Source organism: Rhinatrema bivittatum, chromosome 7, assembly GCF_901001135.1.
Source record: "Rhinatrema bivittatum chromosome 7, aRhiBiv1.1, whole genome shotgun sequence".
NCBI lineage: Eukaryota > Metazoa > Chordata > Amphibia > Gymnophiona > Rhinatrematidae > Rhinatrema > Rhinatrema bivittatum.
This window is the reverse complement of record NC_042621.1, coordinates 95404300-95430396: the sequence shown is the minus strand read 5'-3', so window position 1 is coordinate 95430396 and position 26097 is coordinate 95404300. Positions and strand designations below refer to the sequence as shown.

The 26097-nt window shown below is 43.3% G+C and overlaps 1 protein-coding gene across 4 annotated transcripts in view; it reads right to left on the bottom strand.

The window, feature by feature from the left end:
- Positions 1-26097, bottom strand: part of CPNE2 (copine 2) — a 455723-nt gene that overhangs the window by 97076 nt on the left and 332550 nt on the right. For 3 of the 4 annotated variants that reach the window (XM_029608728.1, XM_029608731.1, XM_029608730.1), the window contains exon 11: positions 4816-4949. The exons of the other annotated variant lie outside the window; for it this stretch is intronic. In XM_029608728.1, coding sequence (XP_029464588.1) covers positions 4816-4949 — 134 coding nt within the window. The remainder of the gene's footprint in view (positions 1-4815; positions 4950-26097) is intronic. 4 annotated transcript variants of the gene reach the window in all.

Below are 26097 nucleotides of genomic sequence, written 5' to 3'. Positions count from 1 at the left end.
TTTTTAAACCCAGCTACACTAATTGCACTAACCACATCCTCTGGCAACAAATTCCAGAGTTTAATTGTACATTGAGTGAAAAAGAATTTCCTCCAATTAGTTTTAAATGTGCTACTTGCTAACTTCATGGAGTGCCCCCTAGTCCTTCTATTATCCGAAAGGGTAAATAACCGATTCACATTTACCCATGCTAGACCTCTATCATATCCCCCCTCAGCCGTCTCTTCTCCAAGCTGAAAAGTCCTAACCTCTTTAGTCTTTCCTCATAGGGGAGCTGTTCCATTCCCCTTATCATTTTGGTTGCCCTTCTCTATACGTTCTCCATCACAACTATATCTTTTTTGAGATGCGGCAACCAGAATTGTACACAGTACTCAAGGTGCGGTCTCATCATGGAGTGATGCAGAGGCATTATGACGTTTTCCATTTTATTCACCCAAATTTTGAAATTCAAAAATATGGACTTTGTTGAAATGGGGAAGTATCTGGAGGGTGAACTAGAAGACTGGGAGAAAATGAGACAGGTGGAACAACAGTGGGCCAAACTAAAAAGAGGTATTACAAAGGCAACTAATCTATATGGTAGAAAAGTAAGAGAAATAAGAAACCTATTTGGTTCTCAAACAAAGTTGCTGATAAAATAAAAGCAAAAAGAACAGCCCTAAAGAAATATAAAGGATCCCAAAAAGAGGAACACAAGGAAGAATATCTGGTGAAACTGAGGGAGATGAAGAAAGCAATCAAGAAAGCAAAAAGTCAGGATTGCCAAAGAGGTAAAGCAAGGTGACAAAAGTTTTTTCTGATTCATCAGAAAAAGGGGAAAAGTCTGAAGTGATATAGTGAAATTGAAAGGTGAAAAGGATCAATGTGTGGAGAGAGATGAAGAAATGGCAGAAATATTAAACAAATACTTCAGTTCAGTGTTCACTAAAGAAGATCCTGGAGAAGGACCATCGCTAGTTAACAAGATATTAGAGGGGGGTGGAGTAGGCAAAACTTCCTTTACAGAAGAGAATGTATGGGAAGAGCTAGGAAAACAAAGTGGATAAAGCCATGGGGCCTGATGAGGTTCATCCCAGGATCCTGAAGGAGCTCAGAGATGTGCTGGCAGCTCTGCTGCATGACCTGTTCAATAGATCCCTGGAAACGAGAGTGGTGCCGAGTGTTTGGAGAAAAGTGGTGGTGGTCCCGCTTCACAAGAGTAGGAGCAGAGAGAAGGCTGGAAACTATAGGCCTGTTAGCCTCTCCTCAGTGGTGGGAAAAGTAATGGAAACTGCTGAAGGACAAGATAGTGAACTATCTACACTCAGGAGGACTGCTGGACCCAAGGCAGCATGGATTTACCAGGGGAAGGTCCTGTCAGACAAATCTGATTGATTTTTTTGAATGCGTGTTTAAAGAATTGGATCAAGGAAGAGCGCTCGATGTGATCTACTTGGATTTCAGCAAAGCTTTTGATATCGTCCCGCATAGGAGGCTTGTGAATAAAATGAGAAGCTTGGGAGTGAGCGCCAAAGTGGTGGCCTGGATTACAAACTGGTTGACGGATAGAAGACAGCATGTATGGTAAATGGATCCTACTCTGAAGAGAGAAGTGTTAAGCGGAGTGCCACAGGGATCAGTGTTGGGACCGGTCCTGTTCAACATCTTTATGATTGACATTGCAGAAAGATAGAAGGTAAAGTTTGTCTATTTGTGGATGATACTAAGATCTGTAACAGAGTGGACACGCCAGAAGGAGTAGAGAGAATGAGACATAATTTAAGGACGCTTGAATGGTGGTTGAAGATATGGCAACTGGGATTCAATGTCAAGAAGTGCAGTCTCATGCAGATGGGATGTGGTAATCCAAAAGAGCAGTATGTGATGGGGTGAAGGACTGTTGTGCACGGAGCAAGAGAGGGACCTTGAAGTGATAGTGTCTAACAACCTGAAGTCGGTGAAGCAATGTGACAAGGCGATAGCTAAAGCCAGAAGAATGCTGGTCAAGATCTGAAAAGATGAATATCCTCTTCTATCTGGCAAAGAAATACTCCTTGCATTAAGCTGTCTACTTTACAATGCCATATGGATTGTGGAGGACTGGCTGTACCCTATTTGTTTTTATAGTATCTCCTGGCTAAGTGGGGTAAAGGGATAGTTTGATCACATTGGTATGGAATTGAATACTTTACTTACCATACCACCAACATGTTATACATGTGTCAGAATAGGAGAACCAATCCAATTCTCTCACATACTTTAAAAATTTGAGGATAGATTTTCAAAGATACACACGCGCGTCCAGGTGCATGCGCTACCCAGCGCGTGCACATGGACCCCTGATTTTATAAATGCGCGCGCAGGTGCGCACATGTAATAAAATTGGGGGTCTGCGCGCGCAAGGGGGGTGCACATTTGTGCATTCTACGTGTGCCGATGCCCACAGCCTTCCTCGGAGCGAACTTCCCAACCCACTACACTAACCTCCCTTCCCCTTACCTACCCGTTCCCTAGTCCTAACCTAACCCTTCCCAAACTTTTATTTTACCTTCTGCACCTGCGTCGGGGCAAATGGCCACTGTGCCGGGGGCCTCTAGCCACACCCTGCCCCACAGACCGCCCCACCCCGCCACTTTCCTGAGGCCCCGGGACTTACACGCGCGAGGCTGGGCTTTGAAAATAGGTCCGGCGCGTGTAAGGTTTTTAAAATCTGGCCCTTGGCGTACAATGAATAAGTTATTGGTTATCCCATCTGAGAGACTCTCCCCTATATCTTCCTTGAAAGACAACATTCTCTATCTAGGGTTACGTTATCTGTGGACATGAATAATTAGTTTCTTAAAGTTTGGCGATTATTAGACTAAATCTGGCAAGGAGGCCAATTTAAAATTTTTGAGAAACTTAAAACTGAATTTGGCATTTTCGTTCATACTCACTATCAGGTAGGTTTTTGCTTGTGCGAAAATGGCCCCATACATGCCTATGTGGGCTGCACGTGAACAATGCAAATTTTAAGAAGCTAGAAAGTGCGCATGTCAAGAATAAGGAAGCAGAATGAGGGCAGGACCAAGACTTACATGCATAACCTCTGAATTCTGCAAGGCTGACTATGGCAATCCACGCCATATTACCTGCATAACTTTACTACTGGATTTTGAACACTGGAGAGAGCCACAGAGAGACAATCTGACACACTATATATCTCCCACTGTAAGAAGGGCATTTTCAACTCAGGGAACGTTTTTATTTTGGAGGGGGGAGCGGTGTTTCATTGGTCTGCTCAGGGCACAATGGTCTATAGACCCTTGTAACAGTGCCCCCCCCCCGCCCAAAACCCACCCTCAGTTGAAAGTGCCCTCTCGCCGGTCACTTGTGACTTCGCGCATAAATGCTCTACACATACGTGCAATAGGGATATTTTAAATAAGCGTGTAATTGCACGCACAATATAAAATTGAGCATGTTTATGGGTGCACATGCACTCCTTTTAAAATTTACCTGCAAGTCTACTTACAATTACATAAAGATATCCTTGTACCCAGGGCCAATGCAAGGGTCTGTAGTGCCCTAGGCAGACCAATGAAACTGGTAGATATCTAGAGTTATGGTCACACACTTACAATGCTCTCTCTCTCTCTCTCAACCTAGCGAGTGCTCCGTGACTGCTGTTGCTCCTTCTTTTTTACATTTTGAAAATGGCATCCTCACATACCCGCCCACTAATGCTGCCCTAGGCAGCCATCTAGTCTCGCCTAATGGTCACACAGCCCTCCTTGTACCTGGAAGAATTCAGAGGACTTAAGACAGCACAAAGTGCTGGAATCGCTATTGAGTCTGCCAAACTATCATTCAAAAATGATCTCCAGTTTACATATCTTCATTTTCGGGATGGGATTAATATGCTTGAAACTAGAAATTATTTTATAGAGCAGTGGAATGTTGATCTCTTACTTCAAAAGGATAAATACCCAACAGAGTTGATCCAAAGGCTTGTTTCTAAAATGGTCAATGGTCTTCATTACAAAGCATATGGGGACAGTCTTAAAGATCTAAATATGTATACCCTAGAGAAAAGACGGGATAGGGAAGATATGATAGAGACATTTAAATACCTCCAAGATATTAACGCACAGGAGGCAAGCCTCTTCCATCAGAATGGAGGCTTTGGAACAAGTGTTCATGAGATGAGGTGAAAGGAGGTAGACTCAGGAGTAATCTAAGGAAATATGTATTTTCAGAGAGGGTAGATGATGCATGGAACAGCCCTCCAGTGGAGGTGGTGGGGACCAGAACAATATCTGAATTAAAAAAAGCATGAGATAAGCATGGGGATCTCTGAGGTAGTGATAGAGTTTGAAAACATGAGTAATTGTGGATTGGCAGACAAAATAAGCTGCATGGTCTTTTTATGCTGTCATGTTTCTATGTATCAGAGCTGACATGGAGATGGTGCAGAAACCACATTCTTGAAGCAGTACTGGATGCATCCCACTCCTATCACCAGAACCTTTTAGTTCTAAATGTAGAAGAGATGAGATTGCGCTCAACTGGGCAACCAATCTAGAATGCCACAGCATGGCTTTCAGTTAAAACTACATTTAATTTCAAGAATACCAATCCGATTTTCCCAGTAATGGCTTTTTCTCATTAATTTAATCCTATTATTCCATCAGTTCAAGGATTCTGCCTGCTCAATCTGCAAACATTACAAAGAGAAACAATTAAGTATTTGCTGAATTCTTAAAAACAGAAGAAAAATTAACATGGTAGTGCCCCAAAACTCTTAGCCCCAAGCCAAACAGAGGTGAATCAAATTGGAATTCTTGTACTCACGAGTCGTAGTCCTGAATGATCTGTCCAACTGCCCAGAGTGCTGACAAATACTCATTTGTTCCCATAGGGTTTATATAGTGCAAAGATGAAGGGTCCCGGGGATTCCCATTTGATGCTGTAAAGTCAATTCCAACCTAAACAAGAAGAAAAAGGAAAAACTATTTTGGTATCAAGGACGAGATCAATATTTAAAAGGATTTGTCTAAGTTTAGCTGGAGAAACCTAGGGTTTTAAATATATATTCCCCCCATCCCGGTTCTCCAGTCCCACTAACAAGGACAATATCTCATTTCAAGAAAGCATGGGGATCTGTGAAGGAGTGGTAGGGATTGTACTGTAGAGGGATTATTGATGGGGAGAGGGTGAGGAGGGACTGGGAAATGAAAGGTGTATAGTCTTGGAAGGTGGCAAAAAGCAGATGACGAGTTTGGAATGCGAGGGAGAGGAGAGGGAGAATGGATGTTGAAATGCGAGGGAGAATGGATGTTGAGGGAGGCAGAAGGCGAGAGAGAGGGCGAGAATGATTTGGGATAAGGAGGAGTTTGAAGAAGCATGAAAGGAGTCAGTTTCTAAGGGAAATGACATGCGTGCTAGATAGCTGAAGATGATAAAGGGAGCAACCTAGCATGGGTGAGATGGAGGGTTGAGAAGAGGTAAAACTTGGGGAGATGTAGGGACAGGAAGAAATGGAGGGGGAGAAGAAGAGATGACATCTAGCTATTAGGTGTATAGTGAGGCAAGGAAAAACTATGAGAAAAAGGACAGATGACAGGGAACGATCAAAGTCAAAGAGGTGTAGGGGAGGAACTGAAGATGTCAGGAGGAGAGAGAAGAAATGGAAAGTGGACAGAAGATCCTCAAACTAGAAAAAGGAAATGAGAACCAAAGTGATAAGAAAAATAGCCAGACAACAAGGTTAGAAAAAAAGTATTTTATTTTCAGTTTAGTGAATGGAAAAAGAATTTTGCAGAATATGGGAGGAAATACATTTGTTTTCTGCCTTTTTTTTTTTTTTGATTATTTTTCTGGAGTTGCACTGCATCCAGAGTCTGACTTCTTAGGGTTTCTATTTCAGTTTTTGTTTACATGTTTCTGGTTCTAAACTGTGATTCTTTTATTTATTTTTTAATTTGGCCAGGATCTGTTTGTGTTCATGTGTGACAGGTTTTGCTAGTGTTTAATTTCTGTGTGGGGATCTGTAGCAGTTTTGCGTGTTCTGTTTTCCAGTAGGATGTGTATTGGTGTTCTAGGGCCCAATAATACTACTTTTTTGGGACTTACACCTTTGGGGGAAGGGGGAGGGGATACTGCTGTGCGGGCTCATTTTTCAAATTTTTTTTTTTTAAACTTTTGAGGAGTCAGGGTTGCCTCAATTGTCAGCCCCAGATTGAATCCTGCTCAACTTTCCCATTTTGCCATGGCATTTTTTTGCAGGGGGCAGCAGCCCTTTAAGGAGATGGCAGCCCCTTGAGATTGAGGCCACCATCGCATTAAAGGGCCGCTCACTGCGTTCTTTTGTCCCGTGGTGTTTGGCCGTGAGAAAAAAAAGAACGCGCCACGTAACCATGATATCTTTTCAGGGGAGGGGTCCCAATATGGTAGCAACATCCCCTGTGATAGTGGGACCCCCTCCTGCAAAAATACATCGCAACTTAGTGGCTCTCGGCCTGTTTGTGATTTGTTGCAGCCACAGAAAAGATGACAGGGACCCAGCAGTTTGTTTTCCTTTAAACATTTTTCTGGGGTGCAGGAGTCTCTACCATTGGAAGACCGGGAGATTATCATTCCACCAGTAATGAACTAATCGGAGAATGACGTGTGGAAAATTACTAACACCAGTAATTTATTTTCAGTTCCAAACAGGAATGTACTGGTGGAGAGTATGAAGAGGTGTAATGCGGTGTTTGACCTTAACTATGAAGGGTGTTTTCATTAATAAAATTGAATTTAATAATTTGTATTTGCCAGGAAGATAATCAGGAGAGAAGTGGAAGGTGCCGTGTATGTTTTTGTATTTTCAGGTACCTAGCCCTGAGCCTCGGTAAACCTGAATCTACAACTGACTACCCTCTTGAGGAGGAAGAACGGCAGGGGGAAATGTGGAAAAGAGGATTTGCATTCAGATAACAACCAACAAGGACAGAACTTCACAGTCTGGGTAAACAAGTGTGGGGGTAGCTTGCTTATTACGGTGGTTACTACCCTAAACCAATTAAGCCTGATACATCACTTTGAATGCATGTACAGCGTTGCTCTCTGTTTCAACGGCAGGGGGAAATCTGGAAAACAGGATTTACATTCAGACAACATCCAACAAGGCATTGATCTGTGCAGTCTGGGTAAACAAGCATCGGGGTAACTTGCTTGATGTGGCGGTTACTACCCTTAACCATTAAGCCTTATGCTCACCTTTGATACAACTCCAACATTACTCTCTGCATCAATGACAGGGAATGGCAGGAAATTTGAATCAAACAGTTACTAACAAGGGCCCTGAACTTGGTGGTTGATGAAACAGATAAGTATGGGAAAACAAGTGTGGAAGCTCAATGGGCAGACTAGATGGGCCGACTGGTCTTTTTCTGCAGTCATATCTATGTTTCTATGTAAGAAATGAATACCCTTGTGAAAGAGGATGAAGTGTATTTTCTGATTTTAATGTCCTTGTATTAGTTCACCAAATGTTGGCCAATAAGAAATAACTAGCAGTTTTTGAGACTTATCTAAGTAGCAGTGTTGACGCCACTTAGCCGAATACGTCAAAACTTAACCTGCTATGTTGAAAATACACGCTGCGTATCTTTTAGAGACACGAGCATGCTGTAGGGTAGATTTACACGTATTTTACATCGTGCGCGCACATGATATAAAAAGCAAATGTTGCTTACCTGATGTAACAGGTGTTCTCACAGGACAGCAGGATGTTAGTCCTCACAAATGGGTGACATCGAGGATGGAGCCCACCACGGAAAACTTCTGTCAAAGTTTAAACAGAACTTTGACTGGCCCCTACTGGGCATGCCCAGCAAGGCACTGACCCTGCAGCCAGCAGGGGTCTCCCTTCAGTCTGATTTTCAAAGCTACAGGCAGTGCCTAGAAAGTAAAAATAAAACGAACCCAACACCGCGGGGAGGCGGGCGGGTTTCGTGAGGACTAACATCCTGCTGTCCTGTGAGAACACCTGTTACATCAGGTAAGCAACATTTGCTTTCTCACAGGACAAGCAGGATGGTTGTCCTCACAAATGGGTGAGTACCGAGCTGAGGATGTCCCGACCTGCACCAAATGTACCCAACGGTGTGCAGCAGGCACAACAACTGAGGAGAAATTTGGGAAAGGGCATCCGCACCCTACCGGGTAGGTGGAAGGGTGTTGGTACATCAGGTTGGAAAAAGGTTACGCAAGACAGACTGGCCGAAGATGGAGTCCTGTCTTCCAGCCTTGTCCAAACAATAATGGGCTGCAAAAGTATGGAGAGAACTCCAGGTTGCAGCTTTGCAGATGTCAGGAAGCGGCACCGATCGAAGGTGTGCCACTGACGTCGCCATGGCCCTCACAGAGTGTGCTTTAACACGGTCTTGAAAAGGAATGCCAGCTTGCTCATAGCAAAAAGAAATGCAGTCCGCCAACCAGGAGGAAAGAGCCTGCTTACCCACAGGTTGTCCTAACTTGTTAGGATGGAAAGAGACGAATAATTGAGTGCTCTTCCTGTGAGAAACTGTACGGTCTAGGTAAAAAGCTAGAGCTCGTTTACAGTCTAGGGTATGCAGGGTCTGCTCTCCAGAGTTTGAGTGGGGCCTGGGAAAAAAGATAGGTAGTACGATAGATTGATTGATATGAAACTCCGAAACTACCTTAGGTAAAAATTTAGGGTGAGTGCGGAGTACCGCCCGGTCCTGCAGGAGCTTAGTGTAAGGCGGATAGGTAACTAGGGCCTGTAATTCACTAACCCTGCGAGCTGAAGTAACAGCCAAAAGGAATAACACTTTCCAAGTGAGATATTTCAAGTCACAGGAGTGCAGAGGTTCGAAAGGAGGTTTCATTAGACGACCAAGAACCAGGTTAAGGTCCCAGGATGGGGCCGGAGGACGCAAGGGTGGCTTTAGATGGAGCAAGCCCTTAAGAAAGCGTGTTACTAGGGGTTGCACTGAAATAGGATTACCCCCAATACCCTTATGGAAGGCGGCTACCGCACTGACATGCATTCTGATAGAAGAGGTTTTAAGACCTGATTCAGAGAGATGCCATAAATAGTCCAAGAATTTGGAGATTGGACAGGAAAGGGGATCAAGGGACTGAGAAGTGCACCATGATGTGTACCTTTTCCATTTGTATGAGTAAGACTTTCTTGTGGAAGGCTTTCGTGAAGCTATCAGGACCCGAGAAACGGAATCTGAAAGGTTAAATGGTTGAAGGACTAACCTTTCAACATCCATGCCGTCAGGGACAAGGCTTGGAGGTTGGGATGGAGGAGGCATCCGTCGTTTTGAGTGAGCAGATGCGGGTCCCTTCCCAGAGGAATGTGCCTGCGGATGGAGAGATCCTGGAGTATTGGAAACCATACTTGGCGTGGCCAGTAAGGTGCTATCAGGATCATGGTTCCTCCGTCCTGGCGTAGCTTCACGAGAGTCTTTGACACAAGAGGGAGTGGAGGGAATGCATAGAGCAGACCGGTTGTCCACTTGAGGGAGAATGCATCCCTCGGCCGAGAGTGCTGGCTCCGAATGAGAGAGCAGTAATCGTCCACTTTGTGGTTCTGAGGGGACGCAAAGAGGTCTATGCGGGGAGAACCCCACTTGTGAAACAGAGAGGTCGCTACCAGAGGATCGAGTGACCACTCGTGTGGGTGGAAGACACGGCTCAGCTGGTCTGCCAATACATTGTCTACTCCCGGCAGGTAAGTGGCCCTGAGGTACATGGAGTGGGAGAGGGCTTCCGCCCAGATCTGCGCAGCTTCCTGACACAGAAGGAAGGAGCCTGTGCCTCCCTGCTTGTTTATGTACCACATGGCCACTTGGTTGTCCGTCTGGATTAAGATTATCTGATGAAAGAGATGATCTTTGAAAGTGCGGAGCGCATAGCGGATTGCTCGAAGTTCCAGGAAATTGATCTGGTGTTCGGCTTCCTCTTCGGACCATAACCCTTGGGTTTGAAAGTCGTCCACATGGGCTCCCCAACCGATGTGAGAAGCGTCGGTGGTTAGGATTATTTGCGGATCCGGTGGAAGAAAAGGTAAGCCCTGAAGGAGGTTGACCTGAGTCGTCCACCAGGTTAAGGATAGGCGCAGCGCTTGTGTGACTGTGACTATGGAGGACAGAGGCTGAAAAGCTTGAATCCATTGGTGTCGTAGAGTCCATTGTGTTACTCTCATGGCTAGTCGGGTCATGGGAGTGACTTGAACCGAGGATGCCATGTGTCCTAGGAGAATGAGGAACTGGCGAGCCGTGGCAGTGTTCTGAGACTGGAGCTGGCGAGCCAGGGACATTAGGGTGTGGACCCTCTGAAGAGGAAGGTAAGCCTTTGCCTGTAAGGTGTCCAAGTCTGCTCCAATGAAGAATAAGGTTTGAGACGGGACTAAGCAAGATTTCTCGTAATTGACAAGAAACCCTAAGGAAAGGAGTGTTTGAATTGTCAATTTTAGGGAGGATTGAGCTATCTGTTGGGTGGAGGCCCTGATTAGCCAATCGTCCAGGTAGGGGTAGACGTGGACACCTTCCTTCCTTAAGAATGCTGCTACCACTACGAGACATTTGGTAAAGACTCGTGGGGCAGAAGCCAGACCGAAGGGTAGGACACGATATTGATAATGGTCGTGGCCTACGAGAAACCGCAGATATTTGCGATGGGATTGTGTGATCGCAATGTGGGTATAAGCGTCCTTGAGGTCGAGAGAGCACAGCCAATCCCCTCTTTGTAGCAGAGGGAGCAGCGCGCCTAGGGTTACCATTTTGAACTTCTCTTTTTGAAGGTATTTGTTGAGGGCTCGAAGGTCCAAAATGGGACGTAGTCCCCCTGATTTCTTTGGTATTAGGAAGTATCTGGAATAGAATCCCTTGCCTCGTTGAGAGGGAGGAACGGGTTCTATAGCATTTGATTGCAGAAGAAGAGACACTTCCTGTTGTAATTGAGCCAAATGGGTGGATAGACTCCACGCTTGAAGAGGCGGGGAGTCTGCCGGAAGAGTTATGAAGTTGAGGTGGTAACCCTGTGCGATAATTGTTAGCACCCACTGATCTGAGGTGATCTGCAACCAAGGTTGTAGAAAATGGTACAGTCGACCTCCTACAGGAATGTTTGGAAGAGGGGTTTGGCATGTGTTCCCTACAGGGGAGTCAAAGGCCAGCCGCAGGCCCAGGAGGAGGGGCTACAGTAGGCCTTTGTTTCCTAGGCTGACGCGGCTGAGGCCTAGTAGAGGATCGAGCTGGACGAGGCCTGGCCGATGGAGGGTAGTAACGGCGTGGCCGAATGAACGACGACTTAGAGTCCTTCTTAAGTGGTTGTTTGGAGGAAACCTCAGACGGAACAGAAGAAAGTTGTTTCAACGTCTCGTGGTGATCTTTCAATTCAGCTACTATTTGCTGAATTTGTTCTCCAAACAAATTGTCCCCTAAGCAGGGTAAATCCGCTAAACGATCCTGGACCTCTGGGCGAAGGTTGGATGACTTTAACCAAGCCCAACGTCTGGCCGAGATGGCAGTAGCTGAAACCTTTGTGGAGGCATCGAAGATGTCATAAGCCGTTCTGATCTCGTGCTTCCCCGCTTCAAACCCTTTGTTAAGAAGGGCCTGAAGCTGTGGCTGGTATTGGTCAGGTAATGTGTCAGCAAAATCTTGCATCTGTTTAAGGATGGCTCTGTTATATTGCGTCATGTAGAGTTGATATGAGGCTATGCGAGAAATCAGCATAGCTCCATGGTACACTTTCCGTCCCACACTGTCTAGGAATTTATTGTCCTTGACCGGCGGAGTGGAGGAGTGTGGCTTGAGACGCTTGGCTTTTCTTTGTGCGGACTCCACCACAACAGAGCGATGATCCAGTTGAGGCTTTTGAAAGCCTGGTGCTGACTGGACGAGGTATGTGGAGTCAGCCTTCTTGTTAACTGGTGATACAGATGAAGGAGATTCCCAGTTTTTCTTTAAGAGATCGAGAAACACCTGGTGAATGGGGATGGAAGCGATGATTTTTGGAGCGTCCAAAAATTGAAGCAGTTCCATCATCTGGTGTCTGTCATCGGTCTCAGATTGCAGCTGAAAAGGTACAATTTCGGACATCTCCTTTACAAAATTAATAAATGAGAGATCCTCTGGAGGAGATCTTTTTCTACTCTCTGTAGGAGAAGGCGGTGATGGTAAATCTGTGTCAGAAGATGTATCATCACCCCAGGTATCATAGGGATCACTTGGGGGTTGAAGCCCCGATGGACCTGGTTGAGGATCCGAAGGCATCGAAGGAAACCTTGGAGGAACCGGTGGTACAATCGGTACTGGGAACGGCATCGAGGGTTTCGGTGCTGCCGATGGAGTCGGTGCCGGTCTTGGAACCGATGGAGCCAAAGGATAAATCGGTGGAGATATACGAGAAGGCACCGATGGGACCACCCCGGAAGGGGGAATCAGGAACGGTGTTTCTCCCGCCGATGAAAATCCAGTCGGAGACGATGGCGCTGGCGGTGCTACTGGAATCATCGACGGGAGGGCATGTACAAGTGCCTCCATACGTTGTAGTAGCGGTGCCAGCGCTTCCACCAAAGGTTCGGTGGTCGGTTCCTTCCTCGGTGGCGGAGTCGGTGCCGGGGTCGATGCCGGTGCCGGAATCGGTGCCGGAGACGGTGCCAATGGAGGTTGGAATCTTTGCATCGATTTCTCGATGGCCTCCTGGACCAGCCGGTCCAGTTCTGCCCGGAGACCAGGGGTAACAATACCCGGCTCGACGGGAGAGGGAGGCTGAGGCAGAGCCGGAGGGACCACCGTAACCGGTGGGATCACGGCTCCCACACCCCGAGAGGGTGAGGGTTTCCTCGATGCCTGCGAACGAGACGTGGACGGTGCCAAGTCTGAACGAGGCCTCTTAGTCGGTGGCTCGGCTTGTTCAGAGGTCGATGACTGTGGATCCTCGACAGGCCGAGACTTGTGCCGTCGATGGCGATGCTTGTCCTTCCGGTCTCCTCGCCCATCCGGGGAGGGGACAGGAGTCGACGGCCGAGAAGTCATCGATGGTGGACGGTCACCGGAGGGTTGACGATGGTGGTGCAACTTCGACGGTGCCGGTTCCGATGACGTCGATGCTATCGATGGCGTTGGGGTGGGTGCATGGAAGAGGAGCCCCATCTTCTCCATCCTGGCTTTGCGACCCTTAGGTGTCATTAGGGCACATTTGGTGCAAGTCAGGACATCATGCTCACTACCCAAACACAAAACACAAACCCTATGGGGGTCTGTGATTGACATAGTCCGGGTACAATCCGGGCATCGACGGAACCCCGTCGCCATGGCTGAAGGCCAAATTTAGTCGCGGGCTCGGTAATTGCCAACAGGCCTCGAGGGCCAAATTCGACGGTAGTCGAAGAAAAAAGGCAAAAAACTTACCGGTTTCCGCGGAGGTGACAAAAATTTGTCGAAGGGAGACCCCTGAGGGGCAAATTTTCTTCGGAAAGAAAAATACCGAATTCCTGTCAGGAACGTGGTAAGAGAGCTCCTTTCACCGCGTGGCAACTGCTGCGCGGAAAAAAGAAGACTGAAGGGAGACCCCTGCTGGCTGCAGGGTCAGTGCCTTGCTGGGCATGCCCAGTAGGGGCCAGTCAAAGTTCTGTTTAAACTTTGACAGAAGTTTTCCATGGTGGGCTCCATCCTCAATGTCACCCATTTGTGAGGACAACCATCCTGCTTGTCCTGTGAGAATGCATACACATGAGCATGTGCGTCTCATGCACACACATAGGGATGCAATTACACGTTTAAAATATCCTCTCTACACGTAAATGGTCATTTTGAAAACTGCTACAATATATGCTAATTTTCACGGTAAATCCTTTTGAAAATTATCTCCTTTGCATTTTCAAGCCTACATATTTTTTTTCCAAAGAAGATCTACCCACACAAAAGGCAGATACAAACATCTATGCGCGATGTGTAATTGCAGCAAGTTTCAAAATGAAAGTTTGCAGATATAAATATCTGCGGACTTAGTCCCACAATTTGTTTAAACATTTCCCTCTCTTTTTTTATAAGCAACAATACAGCAGTAAGTGGTAGAACAACCATAAACACAAGTAGTATAGAGGACACCAAAGATCACTAAACAAAATTACCTACTACACAATTACTACAAATTAACAACTGGATTAAATTTCATGTTCTGAAATCTAAATTCTATACATCTAAATGAAGATATAGTCTCATGTCTACATCTAAATGAAGATATAGTCTCATGTCTCAGGGGAGGAGGAATAACCTAGTGGTTAGAGTAGGGGACTGTGAACCAGGAGACCAGGACTCAAGTCCCACTGTCATTCCTTGTGACCTTGGGCAAGTTACTTTACTCTCCATTGCCTCAGGTACAAAAACTTAAATTGTAAGCCCTCTGGGGATAGAGAAATACCTACAGTACCTGAATGTAAACCGATGTGATATCTCGATTGAGATCAAATGTCAGTATATAAAATAAATAAATAAATAAATGTTTTGGAAGATCCAAAGTCTAACAATTTTTGGAAGTTACTTACTGTTTTCCCTCTTAATTTTGGAGATTTTTCCACAATTTTTGGAGACAATGTCTCCTTCCCCTTCCAATATAACTTTCACAAAAGCCCCGCTCATAGGACATCCTCTTCATTTTTGGGATTTTGCATCTCTCCAATGCTGCATGAAGAATTTGCTATTCTACATAAAACTGAATGCATAAGACCAAGTGTTCCTACAGTAAAAGCTTATTAATTCTCAGGATGGATATCACAGATTCATATCTGGAACAAAACTGAAAGCTGTGCAGTTTCTTCTTTTGCCAATATATCATGCATCTGTTATTGACCAAAATTTTAAAGAGGAACTCACATATTCAGACAATGTTTTAGATTCCAGCAGGTCCTGACAAGCTTGAAATAAAGGAGGTTCCCTGGTGCTTCTAGGAATATTCACTTTATGCTGCAGGGAAGGCAAAATGTCAGCAGGTCTACTTCACGTTGGGAAATTTGGGACACGCTGGTATCACTGACTATGTTATAGCTTCTGATGCAAAATTGCTATCCCCAGCAGCATTGGAGGGCTGTCTTCAAAGTAAGCTAGTTTAATAGCTTCTTTGCTTCTCAAAAGTAATGGTCAACAAATGGATAAGGTCAAAATTCTGTTGGGATTCAGTTTAAATTTTCCCTGCTTCATGTCAACTCTTATGAGTAAGTATTTAAGAACAATGTGCTTTGTTCACTGATGTTAAATTATACTTTCTGCCAGTACTCTCTTAGCCATTGTGGACTGGCTGTCAGTTATATCAATCTGATTTATTCAGTATTTGTTAAATCCAGAATTTTAGTTAACCACTTTTCTTCTTTGATCATTTCATATAGAGCCATGCATTCAGCTTCACAGGTAGATAAGGCCACCTGTTGTTTAATAGCTTTCCAGCTAATTGCTGCTTCGATAGCTTGCATACATAACCTCCAGTAAACTTGAGTCCAAGAATTTCACCTTGCATCTGAATAACCAATTTTTTTCCCAGAATTTCTGTAATACTAAATATTATCCTTTGTTGCTTGAAGCTACCTGAGAATACTATTGGCCATCTTCCAGTGTTTAATTGTATAGCAAACACTGAAATAGCTCATATAATGAACCGCATATGTAATATCTGGTCTTGTTGCCTAGATAAGATACATCAAACTGTTAATAATACTCTAGTATGAAACATCTGGACCTTGTAGGTCTTCATTTTCTTTATGGTTTATCCTAATAGGTGTTAATACTGGGTATCAGTCACTCATATCAAAATTTTGTAGGATTTCTTCTTGTTCTTTGGACTGACTTACACATTTTTTTTAATGTTTTCTATCAATGTAAAGATTCAACTTGGCTCTTCTAAATCATTTAGTTCTATTTCAGTCTCTAGAAATAGCTTTACTTCTAGTAGAAACTTGTCATTGGTAGTTACTACTAGCATGTTATCTATATGAATAGATAGTACAGCAAATTATTTTCCTTGTCACAGTATATAGATGCATTGATCTGATTCTATTTGATAACAGTTGTCACGTAGCATTTGATCTAATGTCATTTACCATTCAAGATCTGGTTATTTTAATCCATTTATTTCCTTTTTGAGCTTGTCAACTCTGGTCATTTTTTCCTGTTCATCAATCTTTGGAGGTTGCTCCACATAGGCTTCTTCTTGTAGTTATCCGTGAAGACTTGCTGTTTTTACATAAATCTGTTACATAATTGAAGGGTCAATTTTAAAAGATTCATGCGTGCATCAATGTGCTCATGGTTCTCAGTGCATGCACGTGGACACGATCATTTTATAAATGCGCACATTATAAAATGCGATATCTGTGTGCACATGTGTGGGCTGTCTGCGACTCATGCGTGTGGGGAAGGGGGGAGAAATTTCAAAAGTACATGCAGCGACACGATCGGGCCTTTGCCCAGTTCCCTCCCAGTCCGCTCCAATTAAGGAGCGGTCTGGGAATGAATTTTCCTAACCTTCCTCCCTCTTCCCCAACCCCTAAACCTACCCTAGCTTTCCCCATTTTTTAAAAAAATGTTAATACTTACTGCTCCTCCCGAGCAGAACTATCTTCCATGTGCCAGCCGGCTGCCGGCGCGCGCTTCTCTGGGACAGAGCCTAATAGTTCCTTCTGCGAATAATGGGGGTTACACTTGTGGCTGGGCCTGTTCTAAAATAGACACGTCACGTGCAAGGCCTGGCCGCGCGCATATCCCCCGTTTTTTATGCGCCTGGCCTTTTAAAATTGGGCCTTAAATTTTCATTTGATTAAGCCAATAACCTAAAAGTTGTCATTTTTATTACTGGTGAATATTTTTCTTAATATTCTTTTCTACAATCGTTGCCTATAACCAACTGTTACTAGTCATGCTTTATTTCACTCTATATTATCTTTAGGACTTCATTTTAACCTAAATACCCAGTTTGATTTCATAACTTTCTTGGCACCAGTTCCCAAGTTTTCACCCTATGAGATGAAAGTTCTTCAGCAATAGTTTCCACCCACTTATGCTGATAGGTCTTCATTGCACCTTCATTATATATTAGTTCTTTCATTTTATGATGCACCTATTGCAAAAACGAATTTGCCTTTGGTTTAGGTACTAATCTAAAGGGGGATTGCAACTTATGCATTAAATGATGTCGTTCCTGCTACCTAGTTGTTTGTTCTTGATCTTATGAGATTTCACTATGTGTTTCTGTCACTGATGATGGAACTTCATGTGATGATGACTGTCTCATTATCAATTGACTTCTGTCAATTTTAAGCTCAGGAATTCATTGCCAGAGGATCTGGTTAAGGAAGTTAGTGTAGCTGGGTTTAAAAATAGTTTGGATAAGTTCTTGGAGAAGAAGTCCATAAACTGCTACTAAACAATAGGGAATAGCTATTGCTTGTTGTCGGTATTAGTAACATGGGATCGTTTAAATATTTGGCTATTTACCAGGTAATTTGACTTGGATTGGCCATTGTTGGAGACAGGATACTGGACTTGATCCACCCTTGGTCTGATCCAGTATGGCATATCTTATGATCTTAGGTTATTCTTCTCTATTTCATCAACATGATAATGTCCAATGTACTTTTATTTGGGAAACAAGTGTTTTGATCATATTTTCTCAAAGTGTCACCTCCATTTTCTAGAATTTCAGCTCCTGTTTTTGACTCAAGAAACTTTGAATCTCTGCTTGTCAGAAAATTCTTCATTTTGGGATTGTGAAAATATCCTCTCTTATTTTTGCAATAATAAACACAAATTGTGGGCTTGCTCTTAGCATCTAACATCTTCCAATATTGCTTGGGAATCTAGGCATATACAAAACATCCAAACACTTCAAAGTATCCTATGGATCTCCTCTTTCATGTCCATTCCTCTTGTAATTTTTCTTTCAGTAACTTGTAGTTACAACGGTGTCTTACATCAGCAGCAGTACAAACTGCATCAGCCCAAAACTTGACAGGTAATTCAGATCTTATCAGCCTTGTTGCTTCTAATAGTGTTCAATTAGCATGTTTTGCAATTCCATTTTGGGATGATGAATATAGAGCTGTCTTCTCCTAATTAATTCCATACTCCCTCATGAAATTCTCAATATTTATGATAGACTCACTTCTTTTGCTGGTATGGACTCGTTTCAGTTTCTTGTCTGTTTGGCGCTCTAGGTATTGTACATAATCAATGAAAATATATGGGCCTTTTTATTTGGGCTTATGGAAAATTTCTGGCTGCAATCAGCTACGATGATATATATATAAAGGAGTTAATTTTAAAAGGAGTTTCATGTGTAAATGTAACTTAATATCATAGCAATTTTAAAAAGCCATTTATGTGCATAAAGTGCACTTACATGTGAATAGCCTGTGGACAAGCCCACTTACAGGGTAAAATGCATTTACACATGTAAAACCCACTTTAGGGATGGTAACTTTAAAACATGTGCGTGCACGCCCCATACACTGCAATTTTATATCCTGCGCGCATATACATGCACATGTTATAAAATAGGCCTGGTGCATGTAGGTGTGCTTCTAATTTTAAAGCATGTACGCACACAGCAGGGAAATGTTCACAATCAGATGAGCAAGTGAGGGAATTTTCCAACATGCGCACATCCAAGAAATAACCAGTTTAACCAGTTCGTCCACCAGTTTGCCCAGTCTATAGCTATATCCTCAGGACTCCCCTTTTTCTTTAGCCTGCACACTCCCCAGTTAACCTAAACCCCTCAAGCAGTTCCTATATAGCTAATAATAGTTTTATTCAGACTTGCACCTCATCTGACATACGCCTCGAACCTTGTATGAACAACTTCAAGAAGAAATTGAAAACATGGTTGTTCAACCAAGCTTACCCAGAATAAAGTGTCATCAATCCGTGCCAAAGTAGACCACAATACGCCTACTCTCTTTTTTCTCATATTGAGGAACTATGTTTTGTTATACTCCATCTCCTCACCTCGAGGAACCTTGTTTTTGGTTAACCTGTCTTTCTTAGCTGCCTGTCGTTACCCCCTCTCCCAGTTTGGACTTCCCTGTTAAAATGTAATTTTCCAAACTTAACCTGTTTACTGTAAACAGACATGATGTCCAACGAATGCCGGTATATAAAAATGTTTAAATAAATAAATAAATAAATCTATAGCAAAAGTAACTTTGCATTGAAATAGACCTGGGCACACACCCATGCACATAGCTACTTGTGTGCATCTCTCTTGGCCCTGCTCCAGAATGCCCAGATCCCACCCCACATCACACCCCTTTTTTCTCCTGATGCGAGATATGCATGCAGCGGTACTTGTGTGGGTATGTGGCATGTTTATGAAATCAGGCGGATACATGCATGTGCATCTCCCAGTTTTGGTGCACATATCGCTTTGAAAATTCACCTTTAAGCGTGAAAATGCTTTTAAAAAAATCAGACCAAAAATGTCTACTACCAACAGACTCCACTGCATGGGTCCACATAAATCTATATGTTTTAGCTTCAATGGGTTTGCTTGGTTCCTTAAACATTGCCTTAAAATGATTTTTCTTTAATGTTTACCTTTAATGCAGTCTTCAAATGTTTCTAGAACTCTGATCTTCAGTTGAATCATTTTGATTTTTTCACTTTTGTTCATAGATATTGGAGTATCATAATTTAAATGTGCAAGGTGTTCATGCACAATGTGACATTTATTGCATCATCACTCACTAGTATAGCCTTGGCATTCATCCAATAAATGCAAGTCAGTTGATGCAGTGAACAAAAGTTCTTTGCCATTTTTTACTTTGCAATTCTCTTTTTCAAAAATCACTTTCAATCCAGCATCTGCTAATTTGGAAACTGATATGAGATTTTCAGCTAATTCAGGTACATATTGTACATCTTCAGCTATCAGACTTTCATAGTCGCTGTCTCCATATGGCTTGAATTGGATACTTCCTACTCCCACTGCTTTCTTGGATGTGCCATCTGCTATTGTTACATATCTGTCCTGTACTGCAGTGTAGTTATCGAGAAATTTGCACTGTCCAGATAAATGACTTGAGGTAGCAGAATCTACTGAAAATGTCTCTTTGTTGTCAATTGTTTCTTGATCTATATGGCTCGTTTTTAAATGGAATGCATATTGCTTCTTGATAAATCCAGTGGTGTTCTCATCATTAGATGACCATTTAGCTAATTTTTGCTTTTAGATTATTTTTTTCTTTGATCCCTTTTATTGCTTGAAAAAGATTTAGTCTCTTATATTTTGAGGATTTTCATTTTTCTTGACTGCAAAATTGCAATCTCTTTTAAAATGTTCAAATTTCGTGCAGTGATAGTATTTTGTCTGTCATGTTCTTTGAAGTTTCTCCAATTCTGCATGCATTATATGATGATGCAGTATCTAGAGAATCCTTTTTCTGGCTTTATTCTTTTTGTAGAAGTACTCTGTAGAAGACTTTTTCTGGTCAGCCCAGACCTACTGCATACATCAAGACATCTGCCCTCTTCATAGTATGCTCGAGGGAGTCCTTAAATTGCTAGTGATGCAGCTTCTTTCTACTCAGTTGGATCTTCTAGGATTCAGAGCTGTTCAGCTGATTCCACATGACGGTATTTATCTCATGCTTAGGGTTCAATTTTATTTCAAGGATGCATCCTCTATTTGTCTGTTCCAAATGTTGCCAGATACCTTTTGCCATCATCTGATAAGGGCAAAGACAAGCCCCCCCCCCCAGGCCTGGAACCTGGGGGGGGGGGCACTGGGCATCCACTAGACTACCAATGTGACATTTTAGGTAAGGGGAGTCCAGGGTTGGAGCTTTGGGGTCTACTAGACTACCAGGGATCTTGTTATGTGTAAGAGAGGTGTCTGGGACTGGGGTGTGAAAGGGGGGTCCAGGGAGCTAGAGTGGGGGGAGGGGGTCCTGGTTTCTTGGCCTCTGGGGGCTGAATTCTTTGTGTGAAGGGGAGGGGTGGGGGTGGGCTTTGTGATCCTTCTTATAATTTTTTTAAAAATTAGGAACAGCCGCCACTTCCAAGGGCAGCTAGGGGAAGAGGAGCCTGGGGCTTTTGACTAGTTTCGGGTGAGGGCCTACTTGGGGCCAAGCAGCCTATTTAAGTAATAGTGCCTCCACAGTCCCAGAGCTGCCATTGCACATTGCTTGGGGAAGCTTTCGCTGCTGTAATATTTTTCCCTAAGGGAAAATACCGTAGGCCACATTATTTTCCCATGAAGAAAAACATCGCATTATTCACAAAGCCACAAGGAATTCACAAAGCTACAGGGTCTTTTATCATGGTTTTTTGATTCTTGTGTTTTTTCCCTTTGGGAAAAATACCAAGGCTTAGTGAATGACCCCCTCTCTCTCCAATTTGGAAAAAAATCCTTTGGATAGGGTTTCCTCTGCTGTTTGCTTACTTGGCTTTTGTTTCATGGTTTTTTTTTTCTTTTTTGGCGGCTTATCTCACTCTGATCTAGTTGTGGGATATGTTTATCTGCTCCTTCTTTCTCTTCTTTTGTACTGTCTGGGCTTTTGATCCATTTTTTTGTTATGGCTTTTTGTTAGCATTTATGGTAAAATGGAGCTTGCTTTACTTTATAAGGTGTTTTATTATCTAAAACAAGCCAGGTAGATTTTTTTTTATTTGCATAAGCAGTAAAACAGCATTGCTTATTAATAAGGTGAAAGGGACCTGCAAGCAGGCAGTAACTCAACTCACACAGAAATAGGGAACAAGTTCACATACAGAGAGCAGTACAGAAGCCCTTAATGCAGTCCAGCACAGTGACATAAAACATTTCCAATAACAGCCATTTTTTTAGTTAATGAAAGTGCTGTTCTAGAGCAAGCTTTGTTCTAACATATTCAAGAACAAGATGTAGCAGGAATTTAAAACAAGACTTTATTTATTCTTGATTTCATGCTTTCCCTTTGCATGAAAAAGCAGGTTACAACCAAAGTAAAAAACACAGCTGCAGTGGCATAAAAAACAAATACAGGGTGGAACATCATTTTGTGTTGCTGACATTGCTCCCGATTGCCGCAGCTTGCGGCACACAATGGGGGATTTTCTTCTCTGTTACATCGTTCCCAACAGCAGCCATGAGCAGAGGTGGAAGCAGTGACGCCCCGTAAGCGCTGACATCACTAGAGCACCAGGGCTATTTAATCAGCTGCTTGTGGTGCGCAGCTGCCGGCAAACGTTGCCGAAGCCGCGTGCCAAAGGAGCGAGCCCCTTGTATCAGATTGGGCAGAAAAAGGAAAGGGAAGACTATACAATCCTCCATGGCTTTGACCCCAGAAAGAGGTCCTATGGACCAACATATTCCAAGAACTGAGTTGGTTCTCTCTACAGACTTGACAAGGGAGATGTTTGAAACAGCATTAAGTCCCAAGGATCGCAACCCACTCCTTTTACCTGCTTTAACTTCTCTGGGTCCTGGGATTTCTGAAATTTCTAAGGGGGTTTTGGTTAATAATTCCCCTGATCATATTTCCGGGAACCGAATCACCTCATTCCAATAACAGGGGGATTATAGATAAGGAAGTGTCTCAGCCTGTGTCACATAATGTCCCTAGTCCGATGCGACAGGAAACGATGTTGGAGCCTGTTTCCTTTGCTTGTAATGTGCAGGAAATGAAAGCCACTAGGTTTTATATATATAGGCTTGAGATCACCCTGAGGGACATTGGGCAAGTGGTTAACAGTGGTTCAACAGTGCTCTTATGGGCACTGTTGAACGCTTATGCACTTGCTCTGCCGGAGTCACCACTAAAGTTTCTGCCACTGAATCTAGAGTCAATAAAATTGAGCAACAATTTCCTGAATTGAAATCAGAAGTAGCTATGCTTCAATCTACAATGATGTCCATTATTAAAGATAATTTGCTTCTATATAGAAAGTATGAAACACTTGAGAATATGATGGGAACTCAGAATTTGCGATTTTTGAACTTAAGTCCAGATGGATTAGTTCAAGTGAAATTTTGTAGAAATATTTTGTTGATATCCTTCATCTTTCTCCTCAGAAAGAAGTTTTACCATCTAAATGTAACTACCTTCTGGATAAGGTCTCCTTAAGTGATCCCGATCTTTCAGCTTATTTACAAAAGTCTCAGGACACTACGCTACTAGTAAAGATTTTCTGACTGACAGAGATTTAGGGGTAGATTTTTAAAAAAATGCGCGTTCGCGTACTTTTGTTGGCGCACCAGTCGCCTCGGACGCAGGCTGCGCCGAGCCGCGCAGCCTGCCTCCGTTCCCTCCGAGGCCGCTCCGAAATCGGAGCGGCCTCGGAGGGAACTCTCTTTTGCCCTCCCCTCACCTTCCCCTCCCTTCCTCTACCTACCCCCCCCCCCTGCCCTATCTAAACCCCCCCCCCCCTACCTTTGTCCAGGGATTTACGCCTCCCGGAGGGAGACGTAAATCCACGCGTGCCAGCGGGCCGCTGGTGCGCCGAGACGCAACCCGGGGGCGGTTCCGGAGGGCGCGGCCACGCCCCCGGACCGCCCCGGGCCGAAACCACGCCCCCGGGCCCGCCCCCGAAACGCTGCATCCCGCCCCCAAAACGCCACGTCGATCGGCCCTGCCCCCCCGACACGACCCTGACACGCCCCCGACAAAAAACCCCGGGACTTACGCGAGTCCCGGGGCTCTGTGCGCGCCGGCGCGCAAGGCCCTGCTCGCATAAATCCGGGCGGATTTACGCGAGCAGGGCTTTTAAAATCCGCCCCTTAGTATTTAGCCAATATTTTAGGTATAAAAATGAATTGTCTTGCGGCCAATGCATACAAATCTTTCCAGACATTGCAAGAGGAACTCAGCTTAGAAGGAAACTTTTATTGCAGTTAAAGCAGCAAATTATAAAACTAAGGGCCACATTCTATTTAAAATATACTTGTAATGTCTGGTGAATTTCCAAGGAAACAAGTTTATTATTATTAATCCAGCCTATTTAGTGACCTTTTTTTTTTTAGATAAAATCAATAATACTGAGTAGCTTCAGGTAGTAGGGCAATTTAAGTAGTCTTTTGTCATGCAGCATTATTTGATGAATATTTGCTTATAACTATTTCTTTTATTCTCCCCCTATTATGTGGCCTTTAGGTTGGGCAATCTGCTGTTTTATTTTCCTATATTGAATTTATGGTGTTCACTAGTTGCATGGTTCCCACCTTTTCCTGTATTTTTTTTTATCATTGTATCAATGTGTAAAAATTCAATAAAGAAATAATTAAAAAGCAAACCCAAAATAAAATAAAAAAACATAATACCATTCTTAAATGTAGTGGCCACAGTGACCCAGGGTCACAGTACAAAGTACCAGGCCCTTTTGCCCAATCCTAATCATAAAGGCTATACTGAAAGAGTGAGAACAAAGAAAGATTAGTTTACGACTAGCCAAACACCTGTTCATATAACCAGGTTTGGATCTGCTGAAATGCAAGATAATTATTTTCAAAGTGACCCTCTAATGATAGCCTGTTTCAGATCGCAGAGGCAAAATATCTGAACACATACCACCTAACAGTCATCAGTCTTGCCATTGAAAGAGATGGAGTATCAAATGAAGATTGTTGTGAGGACCTAAAGAGTTATGTTGGGTTCAAACTATGATAGTAAATCTGCCAAGTGTTTTAGCGTAGCTGTTTGAAAGCACTTACAAATAACTGAAAGTACTTTAAATATGCTTTAAATTTAACTAGCAGCCAATGCAGCTCTCTCAAAATCAGTTATGTGGTCAATGTTTATCCCCTCGCCCGCCATTCAATAACCTTGCAGAAGTGTTTTGAAAGAGCTGCAGTCATTGGATGCTAGATAAAGGCCCTGATATAAAGAATTACTAGTCTAAATAACTAGTAATAAGGAAATTAATAATAATGATTGGCAAATACTTCTCTTCTAAAAAGGGGTGAAGCTGATGGCTCTGTCATAGGTACATGAATGTATTTTGAACCACTAAAGATACCTGGTTTTCCATAGTTAGCTGTGCATTTAGCTTTATTCCCAAACTGCATATACTCTTTTTTGTGACTGATTTGCCACTGCAACTGAAGGGAGCACAGCCAATGAGCTCTTTTGCCTATTCATTCACAATGTTTCTAACATTGAAGGATCTACCAGGGCCTTTACACACACATTTAATGTGGTTATTCCATGTTGAGAGCAAGCATTTCATTTGGGCTATTTCATGTAGACAAGCTTTTAATTTGGCACCTATGTAGAGAAGAAGTTGAATGTCATCTGCGAACATGTTACATTCAACACCAAATCGTTGGATCAAATCGGCCAATGGAGTTAAATAAATATTAAAGAAGGCCGATAACACCAAATCGTGTAGTACTCACAATCTGGATGTCTAATAATAGAATCATATGACCCCAATGAACACACTGAGTTTGATTAGTAAGAAATGAATTGCACCACCTCAAATTGGTCTCTTCAAAGCAAAGTTTTTTTTTCAAATGTTTTAACAGTAGCCTAAGACCAATGATACTGAGTGCCACTGATCAAGCAGTATGAGAATAATTTGACTTATCCACCTGCATCTGACTACCATTCATCAGCATGGGTAAAGCAATTTCTGTACCATAGCCTTTGCACAACCCCAATTGATAAGGATGGAATCCCTTGATCTCAATCAAAAAGTCCAGTATCTGCTGGTAAGCAGCTTTTTGATTACTTTACTAACAGGCCGATATAGTACAGTGTGCTCTGGCAGAGCAAACTGTTAACTCGCATTTGGACGCGCGTTTTCAATGCGCTAGCTTTACCCCTTAATTCAGTAAGGAGTAATAGCGCGTCAAAATGTGCGTCCAACCCCTCCGAAACTAATAGCGCCCGCAACATGCAAATGCATGTTGTTGGCCCTATTAGTTATTCCCGCGCGATTCAGTAAGTAAAATGTGCAGTCAAGCCGCACATTTTACTTTCAGAAATTAGCGCCTACCCAAAGGTCGGCGTTAATTTCTGCTGGTGCCGGGGAAGTGAACAGAAAAGCAGTAAAAACTGCTTTTCTGTACACCCTCCGACTTAATATCATGGCTTTATTAAGTTGGAGGTTTCAAAAGTTAAAAATTAATTAAAAATTAAAA